The 21,010-nt window shown below is 42.6% G+C and overlaps 1 protein-coding gene across 2 annotated transcripts in view; it reads right to left on the reverse strand.

Moving 5' to 3' along the window:
* The window catches only part of AGBL4 (AGBL carboxypeptidase 4), a 1,553,201-nt gene that overhangs the window by 231,242 nt on the left and 1,300,949 nt on the right, over window positions 1-21,010 (reverse strand). For both annotated transcript variants that reach the window (XM_053245332.1, XM_053245331.1), the window contains exon 9: window positions 18,840-18,951. In XM_053245332.1, the coding sequence (XP_053101307.1) occupies window positions 18,840-18,951 (112 nt within the window). The remainder of the gene's footprint in view (window positions 1-18,839; window positions 18,952-21,010) is intronic.

Consider the following 21,010-nt stretch of genomic DNA (forward strand, 5'->3'; position numbering starts at 1 on the left):
TAATTATGTTGAACACCTGTACAACTGTACACTTCCTAAATGTATTAAAATGAATACACAAACTGTATAGTTATTTCAAACAAAAATATGTACATGCTGCATATGTACATTCAAATGATGTGTACACACATCTGAATGCACATAAAATATAACATCTGAAAAGGGCTTCTGTCTCAGGCTAAACACTGAGGAATGCTTGAGAGACGCAAAACATCCAAGAAAAGCAGAATTGTGAAAAGCAGGGGTACACTTCCTTCCTGGAAACACTAACATAAATCAGCATGCACTTTGGGAGGTAAAGTACTCTCAGAAGGGGCTACTAACGCCTTCAAGGCTCCAAGCAAAGCAAGGATTCAATTAGCTCAGCAAAACAGAAATGTGAAGGTGGGGGCGTCAGCTTCTCAGAACCCTGGCACCTCTATATCTGTGGAGGTAGACTGTGGAGATATCAAGCCCTAAGAATGTAATGTAAACTGTGGAGATATCAAGCCCTAAGAATGGTTCTCCATCAACGCAAAACAAGAGTCTACCATCTCTGGAAGTTCCATCCATTCTGCCTTACAATTATATATAGGCATGTCAGTGGCTTGTCATTATTCCCAATGGGTCGATGATACATCGTCCCAATACAAGGCATTGGACCAATTCAATCCAGGTTGCCTTTTGTAGCAGAGGAACAATACAATCCTGATTCAGATTGGATTCAATATTTTGATCCATTTTGAACAGCCTTAATGCTAACCAACTTAATGGAGCAGATATTAGCAAAAGCAGGTCCCTGCATTCATCTCAATTTTCTATTCAGGAAAGATGGTTCCCCTAAGGCACACTTGCACTGTCTTTTTTCAGAAATGTGGACCAAGCAGGGGTTTGCCTACTACCATCCATTTAATCCACTCTGATTGCCACTTCCCAATAATCTCCAAAATGCCAGTGAGAAGCTATTTCATCTCTGCCATTTCTATCTAATCTTGTTATACAATAGCTAAGTCACCAGGATAATTCTCAGAATTAACAGTGTAGAATCAGCATGCTCTGGGATCAAGCAATGCACATCAGCCTGTTTCTTGATGCTCTCTTTGTCCTTGAAATCAGCTAATCTCTAGAACAGGTAATCTCTACAGCAAGAGTTAATATCCATTAAACTGAGTAGATTCAAATAGACTGAAACCAGCTCTCTGCTTTTGTGAGCTTCACAATCCAAATTTTATTATTGCATAGAAAATAATTAAATATTCAACAGAAATGCAAATAAATTCATAAAACAAGATGATTATAGAGGCTGAAATTATTCGGCTCCATAAAAGATTCTTATGATCAGATCACACCACCATAGCAGGGTTTGCCAAGGCAGGTGTGATAACGCCAAGGACAAGCTCCCAGAAGGTTCTTCTGGGAATCTTGGAAACTAGTGAAAGATAAAAGATTCAGATTTTTTAAGGAGAGAAAGGGGATTAGGTACTTAAAAGGTTTAGGATGCAATCCAGAATTATCAGCATTACTCTTGGTGTACAACACACATACTCTCAGCAGTTCTTGAGCCTTTAAATAGTGTTAGGATTTTGTGGAGAAGAGAACCACTTGACCAGGAAACTGGCAAAATTACTCAAGTGCTTTGGATTGCAGTTTATACCATTAGCTCACATTCCACTGGCAAGTACTGGCTAAAGGTAGGTAACCTCCCTTTCTTTCTTTCAGGTGTGATCAGCAGGGACACTCTTTTCTGTTTTAATCTCAGCTACTACAGGGCTCCTGGAATAGGGCTTTTAGCAGTATAGGGCCTGGTCCAAATGTACTATTTGCTTCCTTTTAGACAAAGCAAATAGTCATCCCTGCTTGACATACCTTGTTGATTCACTAAATCATTCATTTAAGAGTGGCATCCTCTGCATATAACTCACCATAACAGGTGTGAGTTGAATTGACTGAAATGTTTTGAGGTGCAGGGATGGGGTGAGAAGGGGAGAAAGCATCCTGCTTCAGTGCAAGGGGTTGTACTAGATTACCTTCTTTGATATCCCTTAGAGTTCAGTGATTCTACAAGATAATACAACATTCAACTTAAATTGCCAGAAATAAACTCACAAACCTCAAACATACGTAGGAGCTGCCCACGGTCCAACATTTAAGGATACTTGTCCACAAGTATAGGTTAAAGCTATATCTCATTATGTTTGATCCAAACTAGTCACTTTTTGAAATACAGCACAGCATTGTGAAGAGTTGTGCTGACAAGTGACAAGCCTTACATCGGTTGTTACTCTGTACTTTCAGAACTGGATTATCAGAATGTCAGACGGGGGGTGAGGAGAAGGGGTCCTGTTGTTATTTTCTCCTCTGACAATACATGATGGAATATGTCTACCACTTGCAGTGAAAGCTTGGTGCCCTTAACAGTTTTTGGTAAATGGTGAACTCCTGCTCAACCGCAGCCAGATCGATTGAGCTCTTATCAAAGGGATGTAAACATCATAAAAAAGACCATTTCTGCTTTATGATTTAAAACTATTGCAATAACAGAGAGCCCATTTGTTAGAAGGCAGGGTGACCATCTGGGATTGGTGTACAGATGACATTCATTCCATAGTTTTCAAGACACAGAAAACTGAACTCTTCACCATTTAAAAGCCAAGGTAGACGTTATTTTGGAAAATGCATGGTCCCATACCTATGTATGCCAAGGTAATGAGGAATGTGGAGACAAAGAACACTTACAAATAAGAATCAGTGAAAGGAAGAGATCTTTTCACCATCCCTGCCCTCAGCCAGATCTTTTGGCTTTGTTGCTCAGTTGGGAAACAAAATGAAAAACTGTCAGGGATTGGCTGCAAGTAAAAAAAAGCAGGCAAGCACCTCCTTTCACCATCTGCCAGTTCTACCCTGTATGTCTCCCCCACTGCAACATTAGCATTATGAGGAAAAGAGAGGATTGGGACCTCCACATTTCCCTTGTAAGGCATAGTTGGCCTTAAGACTGACTCTAAAGATCTGTCGAGACATTATTTTGTCTATGCTTAGAGTTATCTCTACACTAGGGATGTAAACATTAATTCAAACTCAGGTCAAATCAGGGGCAATTCAGAGATTTGACCTCAAATTGAATCACCCTCAAAATAAAGGACCTGATTTGGGATCAAGGAAATTCGCTCATGATTCAACCTGATTCGAGGGCCATTTTGAGGCCTGTTATTCTGGGGATCGCTGGCCTACCAATTGGGGTCAGCGGGTAGACCAGCCCTCCACTCCAGACTTAGCGCAGCTGACCAACTGGAAGGACAGGTCTACCCAGTAGACCAGTCCTCTGAGGCAGGCTGTCACACCAGTTCCAGGTGGAGGTGGTCTAACTGCAGAGCCCAATTGGTAGACCAGCTTTCCCTAGAAAAATGCTTCCACTTTGAGTCCCATTTTCCCAGCTCTCCCCAGAAAAAAGGACCTCAAAATGGCACTCAAATCACTTGAATTGATTTGGGTGATTTGAAGTTGATTTGTTGAGACAGCTGGCCAAGCCAGCTCTTTTCAACAAACCAATTCAAGCTTTTGCTATTTGATTTGAGCTCGAATTGAATTGCAAAATTTGATTCGTGCATACCTCTACTACACATGTACATATATTTGCATAAATTACTATTTACCCATTCATTTAAAAAGTGAACCTGGGTGCAGATAACCTCAAATGCTTGATACAGATAGGATGTGTACTATTGCACACTTGTTGAATGTAACTTGTAAATCACTGTGAGTACAGATCTGTACATGCATAGACTATACATAGATTATCAGGAGCAGCCCAAGGGAGAGAAGCCCTCCATCCTTTGATATGCCTATGAGTAAAGATTATCAATAACCCAGGATGGATTTCTCTCTCTCTTTCTTTCTCTCTGTGTGTGTTTGTCTGTTCGTTCATCAGCTTTCATCAGAGGTGTGGGGTGGGAGAGGTAAATGGAACAAAGGGCAGGAGGGCCAGGGGAACTGGTGGTGTTTATAAAAACAAAAACATCTCAGTGAAATGTTAACAACAAAAGGACACAGAACCCTTTTTAAAAAGAAGAAGAAGAAGAAGTGTATATGTGTGCATATTTTCCCTTCAAAAGAATTAAAAGTCTGTGCTGGGAATGCAGGAAATAGTGGCCCCATTAAATGGGGCCCATTTCCAGTTCAAAGCCCTAACTAGCTTCCTATTGCTCAGCTTAGCTCCCATATAAGCACTGGTTTGTGGATTGATTAAATGACTCTATTCCACAGTTCACATTCTACCATTAAAACAATTATTGCCCATTTACAGGCATATTCAGAACCAGCTTAGTTAGGCCTGCAGTGTAAAGCAATAATGGAAAGAGCTTCCAAACATGTGCAGTGATAATTTATATTCATGATTAAGTGCATAGTCCCACGATTTATTGATTGTTATTTTTGGCTATAATATTAGGCGTATTTTATTCAAGATCTACTATCCTTCTATATTGTTGTCCTATGTTCTAGTATTGGTCAATAAAAACAATAAAGAACCTGCTAATATCCCATAAGTTTATTTTTAATCAAATGTCATCCCAATTTTTTTAGCTAAGAGCAGAACTACTATAGATTATTTTAAGTACTAAATTTTTATTGGCAGTTCCAAGTAGAGATGTGCAAATCGATTTGACTTGAATAGATTATTTATCTATTTATCTATTATACTGCCTGACTCTAAAGACTCTAGGAGGTTCACAAGAGTAAACACAATAAAGACAAAGTATAAAAAACAGTTAAAGCCGTAATTTAAAACATTCAAAGATTACTAAAAGCCAGGCTAAAAATGTGTCTTAAGGGCTCTTTTGAAGGCTGGTAAAGATGTTAAACCATGCATGTCTATAGGGAGCACACTCCACAGCCCAGGAGCGACTACAGAGAAGGCCCGCTCCTGAGACAGGCTGGTGGCATATGGAGATAGACCTCTCTCGATTATCTTAACGTGCGGTGGGGATCATACTGAAGAAGGCGCTCGCCCAGGTAACCAGGTCCTGAGCCATGTAGGGCTTTAAAGGTAATTACCAGCACTTTATATTTTGCCTGGAAACCTATTGGTAGGCAATGCAATTGCTTTAAAACAGGAATAATAAGGTCAATCTGAGAAAGCCCAGAGACCAGTCTAGCCACTTTGGACCAACTGAAGTTTCTGAACCACAAACAAAGGCAGCCCCACGTAGAGTGTTTTGCAGTAGTCAAGCCTAGAGGTTACCAGAGAGTGCACCCGGTTCTGAGACCATTATCTTCAAAGAACGGATGCAGGTGTCATATCAACCAAAGTTGATAGAGCGCGCTCCTGGCAATAGACTCAACCTGAGAAACCAGAGTGAGACCTGGGTCCAGAAGCACTCCCAAGCTACGTACCTGTTCCTTCAAGGGGAGTGCAATCCCATCCAGAACAGGAAGTTCTACAGCATCCCTTGAAATATGATCTCTTACCATTAGTACCTCCATCTTGCTTGGATTCAGCTTCAATTTATTATCCCTCATCCAGGCTATTGCTGCCTGTAGGCAGGCATCTAGGGGGTTATGCCATTTCGTGATGATGATGATGTCACAGAGAAATAGATTTGGGTGTCATCAGCATATTGATAACACCTTGCTCCAAATCCCCTGATGATCTCACCTAGAGGTTTCATGTAGATGTTTAAAAGTATCGGAGATAAGATGGAGCCCTGAGGGACACCATACAATAACTCTCATTTCAGAGAGCAACTATCTTTGAGTGACACCATCTTGCTTGTAGCCAGCTCCCAGTGGCTTTAATACTTTAAACCCCCAGTGCTTTTAGTGGGCTGGTGTGTAGTTAGTAGGGTGGTGTGTGGTGCCCAGCCTTCCAGGATCCCTCAGTTTCCCTTTTTTCAGGGTGGGGGGGTATTTGTTTTTTCTGATTGTTTGGGCAGGTGGGTCCCCACCTGCTGGCACCCACCTCCCCTCCCCCAAGCTGTTGAGACCCAGTGTATGCTTGGTTCTTAATGACTCCAAGAGCAACACCTGGCAGATTCCAGCTGAAGAGTATGGAGCAGAAACCCCTAGCTGAAGATGCTGGAAGGTGAGAGCCCCTGCCTGCCTCAGTCAGGTTATTTGAACATAGAGTTCTTTAAATAGGGCTGAGTTTGGGGATGGGGGTTAGGTGAGTAGTGGCAGGACTGTAGTACAGGAGGAGTGAGTTTGGTTTAGAACAGCTACAGTGATCCCTTTCCTTTGCCTTCCATTCCCTTTGACTTGCCCTATTGGTCCCATTAAAAAAAAAAAAGACACACCTGCAATAAAGCCTGCTTCTTTATCTGGGGGGGGGGGGTTAAATTTTCTAGCTTCTGAGTGTGCACTACAGTGCTATAGATAGCCATGTGTGTGGCACACAGAGCATAAATAGACCACCTCTGACCCCATACTCTCTTAAAGGAACTTCTCTCCCCACCACCAACCTGAGTTGGGGCTTAAATTTTTTAAAAAACCCAAGATGTCCAGGAGGGTGCAAGGAAGAGCCAGGAATAGACTGCCAGGCAGAGGAAGAGTGATGCTGCTGGCTGTTGTGGGCAATGGAGAGAGGGACCTACTTTTCAAATTGTCCCCACTGCTGTGGTGCTCAGGCTCACAGGCTCTCCTATCCAGAGGAGTCTATGGCGGCTGATAGGCTTCTTCCCATGTCTTCCTGTGGCAGTGCAGGAGGAGGTGTCATCAGCTGCTAGCCCAGCCACATGGCTCTCTCAATCCTCCCTCCACAATCCTCCTTGGCAGTGCGACCCCCCCACCGCTGCCGTCTGAGACTGAGGAGGAGCAGGTGGAATTCATTCCAGTTGTTCCTGGACCTTCTCAGTCCCCAGAACAAACTAGCAATCCACCACCACCATAACAGTCCCGAACCAACAGCAGCATGGTGTAAGACCAATTTGAGCTCTGTCGTGGTGACCCACACCAAGCTGTATGCATCCACTAGAGGATACAAGTGAGCAGGAGTAAGGATCCTAACCGTCTTGGGACAATGGGGATGCTGCAGCACTTGTGATGGCATCAGCCAGGAGTCCCTATCCTGGCAGAAATAGACCAGGTGTGTCCTCGAGTAGTAGCAAGGCACCTGCACCTGCTCCCAAGCAGGAGGAGTTCCCTGTGTGGTGGGTGCAGTCAGTGGGCAAGTGGTCTTGCTACCCAGAGCCTCATCTCATCACCCGGGCCATTGGGGAGATGATCTCTTTGGATGGCGAGCCATCCCAGGTGGTAGAGAATGTCACCTTCTGCTGGCTGCTCCGTCTGCTTGCTCCCGACTACAACATTCCCTCCTGCACCACCTTCAGCAGGTGGGTAGTGCCCTTCCTGTACCAGGCATGCAGGGAGGCTGTGTCGGGCTTCTGAGTGCAGCATTGCCTGACACCAGTGTGCACTTCACTGTAGATCTGTGGGCCATTCCCAGTGGGAGGCACACTACTTTCCTGCCCCTCACGGCACACTGGTGGGGGCTGGAGAGCGAGGGGACATCTGCTGCTGGTGGCATGGCTAGCCGCTCCCATGCAGAGAAGCACAGGGGGCTGTGCTGCATGTGGAGGTGCTGGACAAGAGCCGTTCTTTGTTGCCACAAACAGCTTGTGTGTCCACACAGCAATGCCGAGCCAAGCATTGACCGCTGCTCTTCTCCTTGAGAGGATGATGGGGGAGCTCCATACCCTTCTGAACCCTGGAGAAGCAAGAGCCTTGGCAGCTCGGCTGAGGATTTTATTTAATTTATAAGGTCATATGCCATTGTACCACTAAATTAAAACTATTGAATTTATTAAACCTCTGATTTAAAAGTTCATTTCTAAAGAGGTACTTTTCAGTTCCATCCCAGAGAAGTAAGCCTGTAAAGCAATAATGACATTTTAAAAATTATAACAAATCAGAGAGAAAGAAGTGACGGCTTCACATGTCTGCTGGCATGGCAGTAAGCTGGTAACTTCTCAGTAAAATGAGAACATCTGAACCCTGTCCAAGTTTGGTTCCCAAGATTTCCCACCAAATATTCTCCTGAATTCCATCCTCAAGGTCTGGAAGTTGGGCAGAGAATCTCTGAAACAAACTTGGGCAAGTTCAGATGTCATGCCTGCTGGGAACACATTCTCTTGCAGGATTCTACCAAAAAGTTACCAGCATATTGCCATGCTGACAGTCATGTGAAGAGAAAGAAAGAAAGAAAGAAAGAAAGAAAGAAAGAAAGAAAGAAAGAAAGAAAGAAAGAAAGAAAGAGCAAGCTATCTACATTTCATTTTTGCCATATTGAGTCCTCCCTCACATTTAGTGGCGCAGCAGGGAAATGCTTGACTAACAAGCAGAAAGTTGCTGGTTCGAATCCCTGCTGGTGCTATATCGGGCAGCAGCGATATAGGAAGATGCTGAAAGGCATCATCTCATACTGTGCGGGAGGAGGCAATGGTAAACTACTCCTCTATTTCACCAAAGAAAATTACAGGGCTCAGTGAGCACCAGGAGTCAAAATTGACTTGACGGCACACTTTACCTTTACCTATACATTTTAAGTGCCAGACGTGTTTATTAGTCTTTATTATGCACAGGTGCACATGCTTCCCTTTATGGGAAAAAATGGATGGACAAACCAGATGTTGTTTAAATGTTTATAGTTCAACTTTTAGAACTCTGATTCGATTGGTTGTAACCATACTTCTTGCCATTGCATGTAACCAATGGTGAGGATGAAGATGGAGAAGCTTCTGGAAAACTACGGCCAAACTACTCATAGCATAAAGTAAATCATTACCAGGCATACTTAGCACCATATATATGTGACTGACCCAACTCAGGACTCAGTGTGCATAGGGTGAGAAATAACACTTTCTCCATAAGCAATTTTTCCCACTGAAAATCTCCCACTCCTGGTACCTTTTGCCCCTAAAGTGATTATCTACTGCAAATACAGAACTGATGATAATTAGGAATATGGTGGAAGCCTTAAGAATTCCCAACTGCTCTCTGGATCTTCCTCTTTCTGACATCACCAACATGAACACAGGAACATAGGATGGTGCCATATACTGAGTCAGACCATTGGTCTATCTAGCTCAGTATTGTCTTCACAGACTGGCAGCAGCTTCTCCAAGGTTGCAGGTAGGAATCTCTCTCAGCTCTATCTTGGAGAAGCCAGGGAGGGAACTTGGAACCTTCTGCTCTTCCCAGAGCGGCTCCATCCTCTGGGGGGAATATCTTACAGTGCTCACATTTCTAGTCTCCCATTCATATGCAACCAGGGTGAACCCTGCTTAGCTAAGGGGACAAGTCATGCTTGCTACCACAAGACCAGCTCTCCTCTCCAAATCACGAATCAATTACAACTTTGTAAAAGGAGAGGGAAAGACATCAGGTCCCTTCTATTGGCCTATACTGATCCAATTGTGTATATTAATTAATTAATTATATAGTATTATCTGCATTAGCCACATTCAAGTTTTGTGGCTGAAAAAGAAAGGCAGGCGATATATCTACAATGCCTTGAATTGGGTCCTGGGTATTTAGGAGAGCTTCTTGTTTATGAGCCCCACTGCCTAGTAAGATCATTGGGTAAGGTCCAGTTGTAGTTACCTTACCTCCTTTGCATTTGGTGGCAAATCTTGGATTGGGCCTTCTCTAGGGCTGCCTCAGGATTCTAGAACATGCTCCCAAATAGAACCAGAGCCTCCCCATCTCTGCTGGTTTTTAAGAAACAGCTGAAGACGTAGCTTTTTAATCAGGCCTTTTAGTTAACCAATTTTAAAGCTTATACTGGGAGTTTATATTGTTTTAATCATTTTAATGTTTTATTATTGTTGGTTGTTTTAAATTGGTTTTATCATGTAAATTGCCCAGAGATGTATATATTGGATGGTATGAAAATACATGAAATAAAATAAAATAAAATAAAATAAATAAATGAAGGCAGTATATAAAAAAACAAACATCCTGATTCATGAGATTGACACCTACAAGCCAGACAAGAATTGCATCTATGTCCATGGTGTGCAAAGCTATTCTAGCTAGTTAAAATGGCAATGCAGGATTAGCATGGATGGTAGCATCCTAGTACATATGCAATGGCCGATTGACATTCTGAATGAAAAGGAAGAAGATGAGATGGCTGTTTGTCATTCCAATTCTGTAAATAACACATCTTACTTACATGTTACAGTTTTAGAGGTCTATAATCATACAAGCCCAACTTGCTGATCACTAGAAGCTTTGCTTAAATCTCATTCAGTTTTCGGAACCTTCAGCCAGATATAGCTCACATATTTTCATTTTGAATTTCCAACAGCATGAAGAAACAGTGCTCAGGAAAGGGGTCATTGTGTCTTTAATGCTTAACAGGGGCCAAATGCAAACCTTGCCTGCTTCATTTATTAATAATCAAAATGGCTACATGATCTTTGCTACTGAGAGAGATGAAATTTGGAGTGGAAGTCGGAGGAAGCACATTAAGCAGAAAACAATTGCTTCCAACCATCCAAATGTTAGATGAGATGATACCACTTGTAGACTCATAGTATAGAAAGCTTAAGTGTGCAATTTAGACACAAAATCCCCACCAAGTCTATTATTATATTTTATTCATCCACTACGCAGTTCCACAGAGATGACTATGCTAATAACATCATTTCAAGAGTGGAAGCAGAGCCTGAAGACGGACACAATTTGCTGCCCTGACAAAAGGGAAATTTATGTCAGGCACCAGCAAGGTTTGTGCATTCATGAGACCAGAGTGTTATTCTTGCATCTGAGTTATTTGGTGATGAACAGACATCATAGGAGTGGAACAAAAGTGGGAGATAATTTAAGCAATGTTATCATTTCAGATGGGCTCAGGTTGTGAGATATGGATTGGCTGCAAACTGCAGGACACTTGAATGCAAGTTAGTAGATTAGTTTTTCCAACAGAACATAAAGCTTCTCTTGAAAATAAGCCCCTTTCACTTTTTTAATCAGATAAAGAATCCTATTGCAAATGGCAGAGCCATCTTTCAATCTGCCCTGAAATACAAAGAAGTGTCCACTTAAAAGTATTTTCTGTGTGCCAAATTTGGGATTGAAAGCAAATTTAGGGTGCATACTCATGACCATATTTTTCAAATTATAATAAATATTCATGACATCTCAGCTGTCACAAGTGAAGTTTTTTCATGATATGGAAGCAGTGTCCACAATCCACAAATAATCAACACAGGAACTTGTAATATGAATCTATCCTGGGTTTTAGATCATCTTTACTCATAGGCATAGAGATTATTATAAAGCTTTCAAACCATTAACAGTCTAACCCAGTGGATTCCAACCTGTGGTCCTCCAGATGTTGCTGAACTACAACTCCCATCATCTCCAGCTGTAGCTGGGGATGGTGGGAGTTGTAGTTCAGCAACATCTGGAGGACCACAGCAGTGGTCCCTCTAGTTTTTTTTCCATCTCTGTGTAGAATGAGTTTTGTTCTGGATGGCAGTCTCAAGGCAGTGTGTGTGCGTAGGCATTCAGAGTGGGGCCTTCCTGATTCAATTTGAGTTGGATCTAAAATTAACTGAGTGGACCTCAAAAAAACTTCTGCACAGGTGTGCGTGTCTGCGAGCACATGCCTTAAAGGGAACACTGGAAAACATGTAGGGAACCACTGGTCTAACCTTTAATTGAATGTACTACCTACAATCTATCCACTAATAATGTATCTGATAACACAGGTTCATGTAGATGTGATGTTAAATACTTAGTGCAGTTGCACAGAGTTTTTTCAGGACTTCATGAAACTGCACACTGCAAATGTGCAAAAAGGAAAGGAAGGGAAAGTACATCATGCCCCTACAGCAGGCAAAAGATGTCTTACTGTGAGCAATAATTGCCATCTGATTCAAACAAAACAACAACAAATAAGCATGTGTTAATTCCCTAAGCTTGCCCACTTGAAGCACTGCTTGCAATTTCTGTCTCATCTAAATATTAAATATTCTTAGTACATGACACTGATGAGTAGGAAGAATGGGCAAGGGGGGCGGGAGAGACTAGGTAGGACACAAGATAAGAAGTTGGAAGTGACTGTGGATAAATATTCCAGAAGCATGAAGAAGTGGGTCTACTCCCATTCCTAGTAGTGTAAAGAAGTAGTGGTAATTTTGACAACCACCAAAACCTGCCCATTACCCTCTTTGGTGTTACTGGTCATTGACCATTATAAAGATTTGTAGAAGTAGTATATTGTCCTTGGATTGCTTTGCAGGGAGGCTTCCTTAGCAATCTAGGACAATAGATTTGTTTGGTGGGCAGCTTTATGGTTTCCGAAAGAAGAAGGAAACATAAATTGCAGGGAATAGCCAAATTCCAGCAACTTTTATAAGGGCCATGAAGTCCTGCTAATCAGTGCTGCCATCTTTTTTTAATACCCTCCCCCATATGCGTGTGTATTTTATGCTGCCCATATTAATATAACACATTCATATTATCTGTACAAAAGTTGTTGTCTGTCTTTTGCAGGGAGGAATTCTCCAAAGTAATCTTTCTGCTCTCTTGCAGTGAATTATAGGTGCGGGCGTTGCCTCAGAGTTGGGAAAGGAAGGAAGTTTATTCACTCCCCTCCTTCACCTATCAGTGGGAGCCAAAAGCCTGAGCTCCTGTCCGGGAGACTGTCAGGCCCACAAACCCCATCCTGACTGATCTGCTTATCCTCAGCAGCCTCTGCCTTAAATAAATCCCTGCATCTCGGACACTCCTCCCCGCTTTTGGCCAACTCTGTCTTCCCTGGCCAGGCATGTGTCCTGGACACCCAAGCCCTGGCCTCCAAAGGAGGCTCATTCCTCAACTCCACCCCCTGCCTTATCATTCCTCCAGCTGTTTGCATCTGTGGAGCTGTTATCCTAGCTATTCCCTCTCCACCAATCTGCTGCCTCTCTGGCTTCTGAGAGGTAACTGCTGGGGCTGACCTGGCATCTGGAGCCCCCGGCTTCTCTCAGCACTCTACTGACTGGCTGGGCACACCTCCCTGTCTCAGGGATGAGGGGAGAAAACCTTGACAGTTGTTTTAAGGCACTTTACCATGTTCATATAAATATTTCTGTCAAATTAAACACCAGATATATAGAATTGCTCCCAAAGTTGCAGGTACTCAAAAGGAATGAAATTAGGGATGTTCAAAATGTTCCCATTCGAAAGGGACTTTTTGAGTATTTCAAGCTTGAAACAAAATACTCTTTAAATAAAGAGCCTGTTTTGAGCTTGGAACAGAACCCTATATCAATTTGAAACATTTCAATGTGTTGAGCACCATTTTGGAGACCTGTTTTTCCCTTGCTGATTTTCTGGATCTTATGGGGGTTAGAGGAAAAGCTTAAAATTTTGTTTTAAATTACCTGCTTTTCCGTTTCTTTTGTGGGTTGGGTGGTAGGTAGCACCCATCATGCCATACCACCCAACCCACTTTATTGTCCCTAGGAGCTACCTATGGGGAACAATGGGATGTTTCAAGTTTCTCCATTCTTCCCTATGGTTGAAACACTCGAAACATTTTGATTTTGTTTCAAAACAACTGTTTTGCCCACGGTTTTGATGAAATGTTTCCGCCATCTGCAATTTGTTTTGAGCTCAAAACAAAAAGCAAAATCCATTTCGTGAACATCCCTATGAAACACAACATAGGAATAAGGGAAGCTGCCATATATTGAGTCAGACCATTGGTCCATCTAGCACAGTATTGTCTACACAGACTGGCATTGGCTTCTCCAAGGTCGCAGGCAGGAATCTCTCTCAGCCCTATCTTGGAGATGCCAGGGAGGGAACTTTGGAATCTAGATGCTCTTCCCAGAGCAGCTCCATCCCCTGAGGAGAATATCTTACAGTGCTCACACTTCTAGTCTCCAATTCATATGCAACCAGGGCAAACCCTGCTTAGCTAAGGGGACAAGTCATGCTTGCTACCACAAGACCAGCTCTCCTCAAGTAAGCACAAGTAAGCACTATCTGTAGTCTTTCCAGAGCATTGGTTAATTTGTGGTGTAACAGAAACTCTTCTACAGACACAGTGCTCTGGTGCACAGGGAAGGGGGGAAGAAATGTGAACTTATGGAATGTGCATGTCCGTACCATGTGTGTTTCTCTGTGAAAGTATCATTTGTACCAGCTCAGAATGTCTTTGGAGGAAAACCTCACATAGGGCTTAGGGACAGAATGGGCTCTCTGCTGTTGGTGGGAAGGTGTGCAGAGAAGAAACAAAGGATGAATTTAGATTATCACCTTCTTGGAACAAACATTTTTGCACAGGTTCCATGAGCATCCAACTTGTATTACAATATTTCAGAGCAAGGGTTATTCTGAAGATAACAGATTTTCTCATCTACATAATACAGACAAATCATTTACTGTTTGGAAAGTAATGCAGTGGCGTTTACATCGCATGTTTACCACAATATCATCAGACCTGAACATGTATTCACAGGAGGCTATTCCAATTAAAATCTGCTTAACAAGGCACATTTTAAATATGTGATATAACTGAATAATGACATTGAATTGTTTATCCTCAGTCCTGTTTGTTTGCAGTCTCATTGGTCAGATTTAGTACTTTAGTTCACTTGGGTCACTTGTTTATATATTCAATGTAATATTCATTCTGGCTAAGAAACGAAGTCCATACTTTCTATAAACTCTATTTAAAGTATGTTTTCTTCCAGAGCAAAATCACACAGTGATATCTTTTTTAAAATCCTAAATTATGAATCAAGATGGAAAATCTTTCCAAACTCTTAAAACAACAACCATAACAGTTCTGGAGCTGTTCTTCTCCCAGCTCCACTCTCAAATTCATATTTGCTCATTTTCTCCATTTTCTCACTGAACTTTCCCCACATGTCTAGTCATTGGTTCCAGTGTTCAGTATTAGTTTGAACTGCTACCTAGCAGTTCAACAACATTTGAGGGGTATCAAGAGAGATAATTTATACTGCTTTTCCAAAGGATACACTCAGGTTTTTCAGTGGAAAAAACTTTATGAGCTCTGGCATTTAGAAAACGAATAGAACTTGTAATCAGTCTCAGCTTGGAGCAGCCAATGTGAAAGAGTGTTCCACTACTCACTAGAAGGAAGAGAAGGACACAAGTTCAATCAGTCAATCAATATGACGCTATTCACACATGTAGCTTGACCCAGGTTAGGGCAGCCCAGCCTGGGTTAGGCTGCGAGTATGAAATGCCAGGAGCGAAGTCACTCCCAGCACTGCCCCCGCAGCAAGCCCCACTTCTTAACCCAGTATTTAGCTATAATTAAGCAAACCTGTGGTTCGCTTAACCTTGGCTGGTGGCTAGCCATCACCGCACGGTTGAAAGGCTTCCCACCGGCCGCTGCCTTTTCCAACATTGAGCTGGGGGGAAGGAGTGTCTATGTCAAGCACAGCAGCTGCTCTAATGAGAGAAGCTGCCATGCTCATACCCCAGGGTACCCTGGGATGCTGGTGGGGAGTCCTCCCACTCCCAGTGTTTCCCTTCACTGCGCTGCCACTTGTGTGGGTGCACAGCATGGCAAAGGGGGAAATGCTACCGCTTGTCAGGTGAGCTCCTCCTTTCTCCGCAGCCTTTCAAAGCAGCAGCAGCAGATGATTGTGAATATAGACTTCATCTGTATCAGATTTTTGGAGAGTACTTTTAATCTGAATGTACTATGAATACCTTGTGCAGTGTGTTCCTCATCCCATGTTTTATCCCAAGCAGAATTCTGTTTTCATTGGGTTTTTAAAAGACAGTAAATACCTGGTTAAACTGGTACAAACCTTCATGTTAACAATCCCTAAGTGTATGTGGATTAACATCTTCCAATGTCATTCATCCCCACCATTGACCTATTAATGGAGCTTTCATTCTACTTCCTTTGCTGTTTTGCTTTGCAGTATGCTGAGATTATATATTTCAATGTATGCACAGATTCATCCCCACAGTCACATCTGAGGCTGCTTAGACTAGTATTCTGTAGTATTAGTACTAGTATTAGACTAGTATTACATTAGTATTCTTTCTCTATCAACCTAACATGATCTACTTGGTGCTATTGGGCAACCACTAGGAGCTCAGTTGATGTTTCTAATCTAAAGAGTGACGTTCTCTCTCCCAGTGGCAGTTCATGGTGAAGACATTTTGCAGGAGTCTCACTGCTGCTTCACTGCTTTCTCACAATGGAAGGCTACTGGACCTTTATCTTCCCCCCAAACTCTTCTTCCTCTGTTCTCTCATAATCAGGCCCTAGAGTCAGGGTCTAGTCACTTCCAGGATCCAGAGCTTCCAGAATCTCTTGATTCTAGAAGGAGATGGATCCATATGGTTCTATTCAAAATATGGTTGGATTTCAGGTCCCGCTACTCCAAAACATACCTGAGAGATGTCACTAGCTTTGGAAGACTTCTGCAGGCTATAGTAGGCTGTGCCACACCAAGAATGCTAATGAGGCACAATGATATCCCTTTCATAGACTTATGCTGTGGCACAGCCTACAGAACTGAAGACACCAACCAGAACCAAGCCTCACCCTTAGAATGTCAGTTATCAATTTTTCAACCTCTCTTTCCGACCCTGAAATTTGCTACAACTCTCCTTCTTCATACTTATCTTCCTGTTTTCTCATCTATTGTTAAAAGTGTGGAAGAAAGGATGCTAACTTTGAGCCAGGATATGTCTTTCCTTCTCCAGTCAGTTAGCAAAAGGTGGAGGTCTCATCTCAACCTCTTAGGCAAATAACAGCCCACCCCTTTTACTTAAATGGCATACATGTAACTCTTTCTTCTCTCCCTTTCTGAAAACATTGGGCACCAAGTCTGAGAAGGAAAATGCCTATGACTATAGTTGTATTTTGACATTCAAATCAAAATCCTCTACAGTGCCAAAATGCATTGAAAGTCCCACCCTGGCACTCAACACTCACTCCACCTTGCTACTCATGGTTACAGAGGTGTTTGTCTGAAGAGGGAAATGCTGTAACTGTAACAGCAGGCACTTCTGTGATCTTCTGAGGTCATTCAGCCTACTGATCAGCGAAACACCTACCATCATGGTTACAGCATTTTCCTCTTCAGACTATCGCTACTGTAATCATGAGCAGTGAGATGGAGTGGGTAAGTGACATGCTGGGGTGGGATTTCCAACCGTCTTTTGGTGCTGTTATCTGCATGTTTGAAGGATTTTGATTTGAAGAGGGCCTATGAGTCTCCCAAACCAGAACATACTTGAAGATGTGTAAGTCTAAGCCAAACATGCCTCAAGTTCCTAAAGCTAAGAGTACCGTATCAACCTTTTCATTTTATGTAAGACTCAGCTCCACCACTTTCACTTTTCCTCCCCAACAGCCATCACATCTGCTTTTCTTTTTGTTCAAAAGGCTTGTATAGCCTGTATAGCCCTCCACTTTACTTCTTTTGCCCTTCTCTCACTCTTGCCTGCTTCATGCCAGCTTACTGGTATGAACAGCCTACTGCTCCAGACTACTGGTTCTCTTTAGTCACTTCATACATCTTTTCCCTACCTTCTCTGGGACTCCCTCATTCCCAATGTGGCTGGTAAAATGGGCCATTTTAATTAGTTATTTTATTGCTTCAGTAATTGCTACTTGCTCAGACTCTTTTGAGACTGGGTAGACTAAAAAAAAACAAACCACCAAAGTAAATAAATAAAATCCTAGATGGTAAGGAAAAAGTCATATTCTAGCTCTGTTTGTCCTAGCAATGAAGACCAAGCTCTCTGTTTCTGGAACAGCCAACAAAGTTACTCACATACGTCCGCAGTACACCCACCTCCCCCCCCGCCACAGCAATTACTGAAGAATTAGCAGCAATATTTCTTTTGAAACACTACCATTTCCTTAAAGGGGAGCTGTAACTGTGAGACAGAGCGCCAAGAATTTTACTCAACAAGAGCCATCTATAAAATCCCATTACACTTCTCAGCAAATGCCTGTTACTTATTTTATATTTTCAAATCCACCTCATCTGTGCTAAGAGGTTTTTCTTAGGTCACATACTCAATAATCCTTCTACACTTTGATGTCACATATTCAATAATTGTCAGTCTTCCACTCTTCTTCTCTCCTTAATCCATCTCCCCTGATTAGCAGCAATTTCACCTTCAAAACACCCCTGCTTCTCTGGCAGAGCATCTGTGTACATGTGTATTTGTCTTTCTCTCTCTGTTTATGTAACATTTGCAAATGCTATTTCATTTCTGCTCTGGATTTTACATAGCAGCACCTGCCTCAGCACAATATTAAACAGTAATACCATTTGGAAATTTACTGATAGTGGCTTTTAGAGTGACATTTGTCTTTTTACAGCCAGAACATTATAGAAGCAACTATGTTGAATTCAGACCATATATTCAATGCTTATTTGTCTTTAATATCCACTATTTACATCTTCCAGCCAAATGGATAAGTCTGATGATAAAGGGTGCTTAATACACATACTGGAATATGTGGCAATGGGTTGGTTTTATTTACATAGATGATATTTCAGAATTTCCATAACCCTGCTGTACCAAACCCACATAGTATATTTTACAGTAGATAGCCTCCCATGCAGCAGGTGGCAGTGTAGCAAAGCCATCCACTAACTTGTGCAACAAGAAACTGCGTTAAAATTCTTAATCAAATTTAAAGAACCAATGGAGGAGAAAGTAGCAATTCTGAAAACACTGGGGTCTGTTGTGTAGTATCATGCTCAATAAAATGCTGAAACATTACCACAAGGTCGCTGTGTTCTCTTGAATCTTCAGGGTTCTTTTGGAACAGTGTAAAATATTGCAGTGGAAAAGGAAGATACAGTTATGGAACTGCAGTGAGTTATTAATTCAGGGTAAGATTGCCCACTCACCGGATTGTTGTACATCTGAACAATTAGCTGCTTGACTCCATGTAGAGTGGGATGAGCCCAAGGAGATGGATCAACCCAGTGCCGATTTAAATCAAAACCCATGAGAGAGCACCTGTTAACACAAGGATGAAGCAGACCATCAGGTTTCAAGAGATTATATAAAAGGAGTGTGGTGATCAAAGTTTAGCTTTCTTGTACTATATGATCTTGCTTTTACATGCTCTCCTCCAAATGAATTTCTGCCCTACAAAACTGTCATCAAATTTAGCTTGAATAAAATCTAATTTTTTAGCTTGAATAAAAGCTCATTTCCCCCCTTAAATCTCTCTGTTCCTTTAAATTCCAACTATGTCAGGCACTCCTGAAGAATTCCCTTGTAAAGATAATTTGGCAAAAGCTGTGTTCCAAGCCCTTTTCAGGAAATCATGTTGGTACATGAGGGAGGGAGGAAGCAGGCCTCACCCCAACCTACCTGCATTCATTAGGACATCTGTGGGGTGCCCCCACATAGCTGTGTGCAGGGCCAACTCTGGATTCCAGAGGGTCCTCAGCAATCTTCCCAATATGTTCTCCGAGTCCTCCCACCTGGGTGGGCATTTTGCTTTTCCTTCACCACATGAAGCCTATGGGCACAGAGTTTGACTCAGGGATCAGCATTGGGCCCTTTTCAGGGTCCTGGGCTCTCAGCCCATTATTGACCCCTGACTATATATTTGGGGGCTCCCTATAGATTTTGTAATGAATTTTATTTATTTATTTATTTATTTATTTATTTATTTGATTGATTGATTGATTGATTGATTGATTGATTTATATACCGCCCTTCCAAAATGGCTCAGGGCGGTTTACAATTAAAACAGAAAACATCAAAAACAATTAAAACAGAGATACAAATATAAATACCAATTTAAAACAACTTAAAAAACAATTAAACTATCAAAACAATTAAAACCCTGAAAACCAGGTATTAAAACAATTAAAACTGATTAAAAACCCTGAAAGGCCAGGCCAAACAGATAGGTTTTAAGGGCTCTCTTGAAGGACAGTAAAGAATCAAGATTACGAATTTCCGCTGGGAGTGCATTCCACAGCCCAGGAGCAGCTACAGAGAAGGCCCGCCTCTGAGTCATCACCAAACGAACCGGTGACAACTGGAGACGGACCTCCCCAGATGACCTTAACGTGCGGTGGGGATCATGTAAAAGAAGGCGCTTTCTAAGATATCTCGGACCCAAGCCGCTCAGGGCTTTAAAGGTAATAACCAGCACTTTGTATTTTGCCCGGAAACATATTGGCAGCCAGTGTAACTGTTTTAAAACAGGCATCATATGGTCTCTCCGGGTTGCCCCAGAGACCAATCTGGCTGCCGCATTCTCAACTAACTGACGTTTCCGGACTACGTACAAAGGCAGCCCCACGTAGAGCGCATTGCAATAGTCAAGCCGGGAGGTTACCAGCTGATGCACCACTGTTTTGAGGTCATCCTCTTCGAGGAATGGGCGCAGCTGTCGAATCAGCCAGAGCTGATAGAAAGCACTCCTGGCCATGGCCTCCACCTGAGATACTAGGGTGAGGCCTGGGTCCAGGAGTACTCCCAAGCTACGCACTTGCTCCTTCTGGGGGAGTGTAACCCCATCCAGCAAAGGAAGATCTAACTCACCCCTCAGATTCTGAGCCCCCACAATGAGCACCTCCGTCTTGCTTGGATTCAGCTTCAATTTGTTATCCCTCATCCAGCCCATTACTGCCTGTAGGCAGGCATTTAGAGAATGAGTGCCATTTCCTGGGGATGAAAAGGAGAAGTAGATTTGGGTGTCATCAGCATACTGATAACACCCAGCACCAAACCTCCTGATGACCTCACCCAGCGGTTTCATGTAGATGTTAAAAAGCATTGGTGACAGAATGGAGCCCTGAGGGACTCCATATAACATCTCCCATTTTGAGGAGCAACTGTCACCAAGCTCCACCATCTGGAATCTGCCTGAGAGATAGGAACGGAACCACTGCAAAGCAGTGCCCCCTATCCCCAACTCCCCCAGGAGATCCAGAAGGATACCATGGTCGATGGTATTGAACGCCGCCGAGAGATCCAGAAGAACTAGCAGAGTCACACTCCCTCTGTCGATTCCCCGGTAAAAGTCATCCATCAGGCCGACCAAGGCTGTCTC

This window comes from Hemicordylus capensis, chromosome 4 (genome assembly GCF_027244095.1).
Source record: "Hemicordylus capensis ecotype Gifberg chromosome 4, rHemCap1.1.pri, whole genome shotgun sequence".
NCBI classification, from domain to species: domain Eukaryota; kingdom Metazoa; phylum Chordata; class Lepidosauria; order Squamata; family Cordylidae; genus Hemicordylus; species Hemicordylus capensis.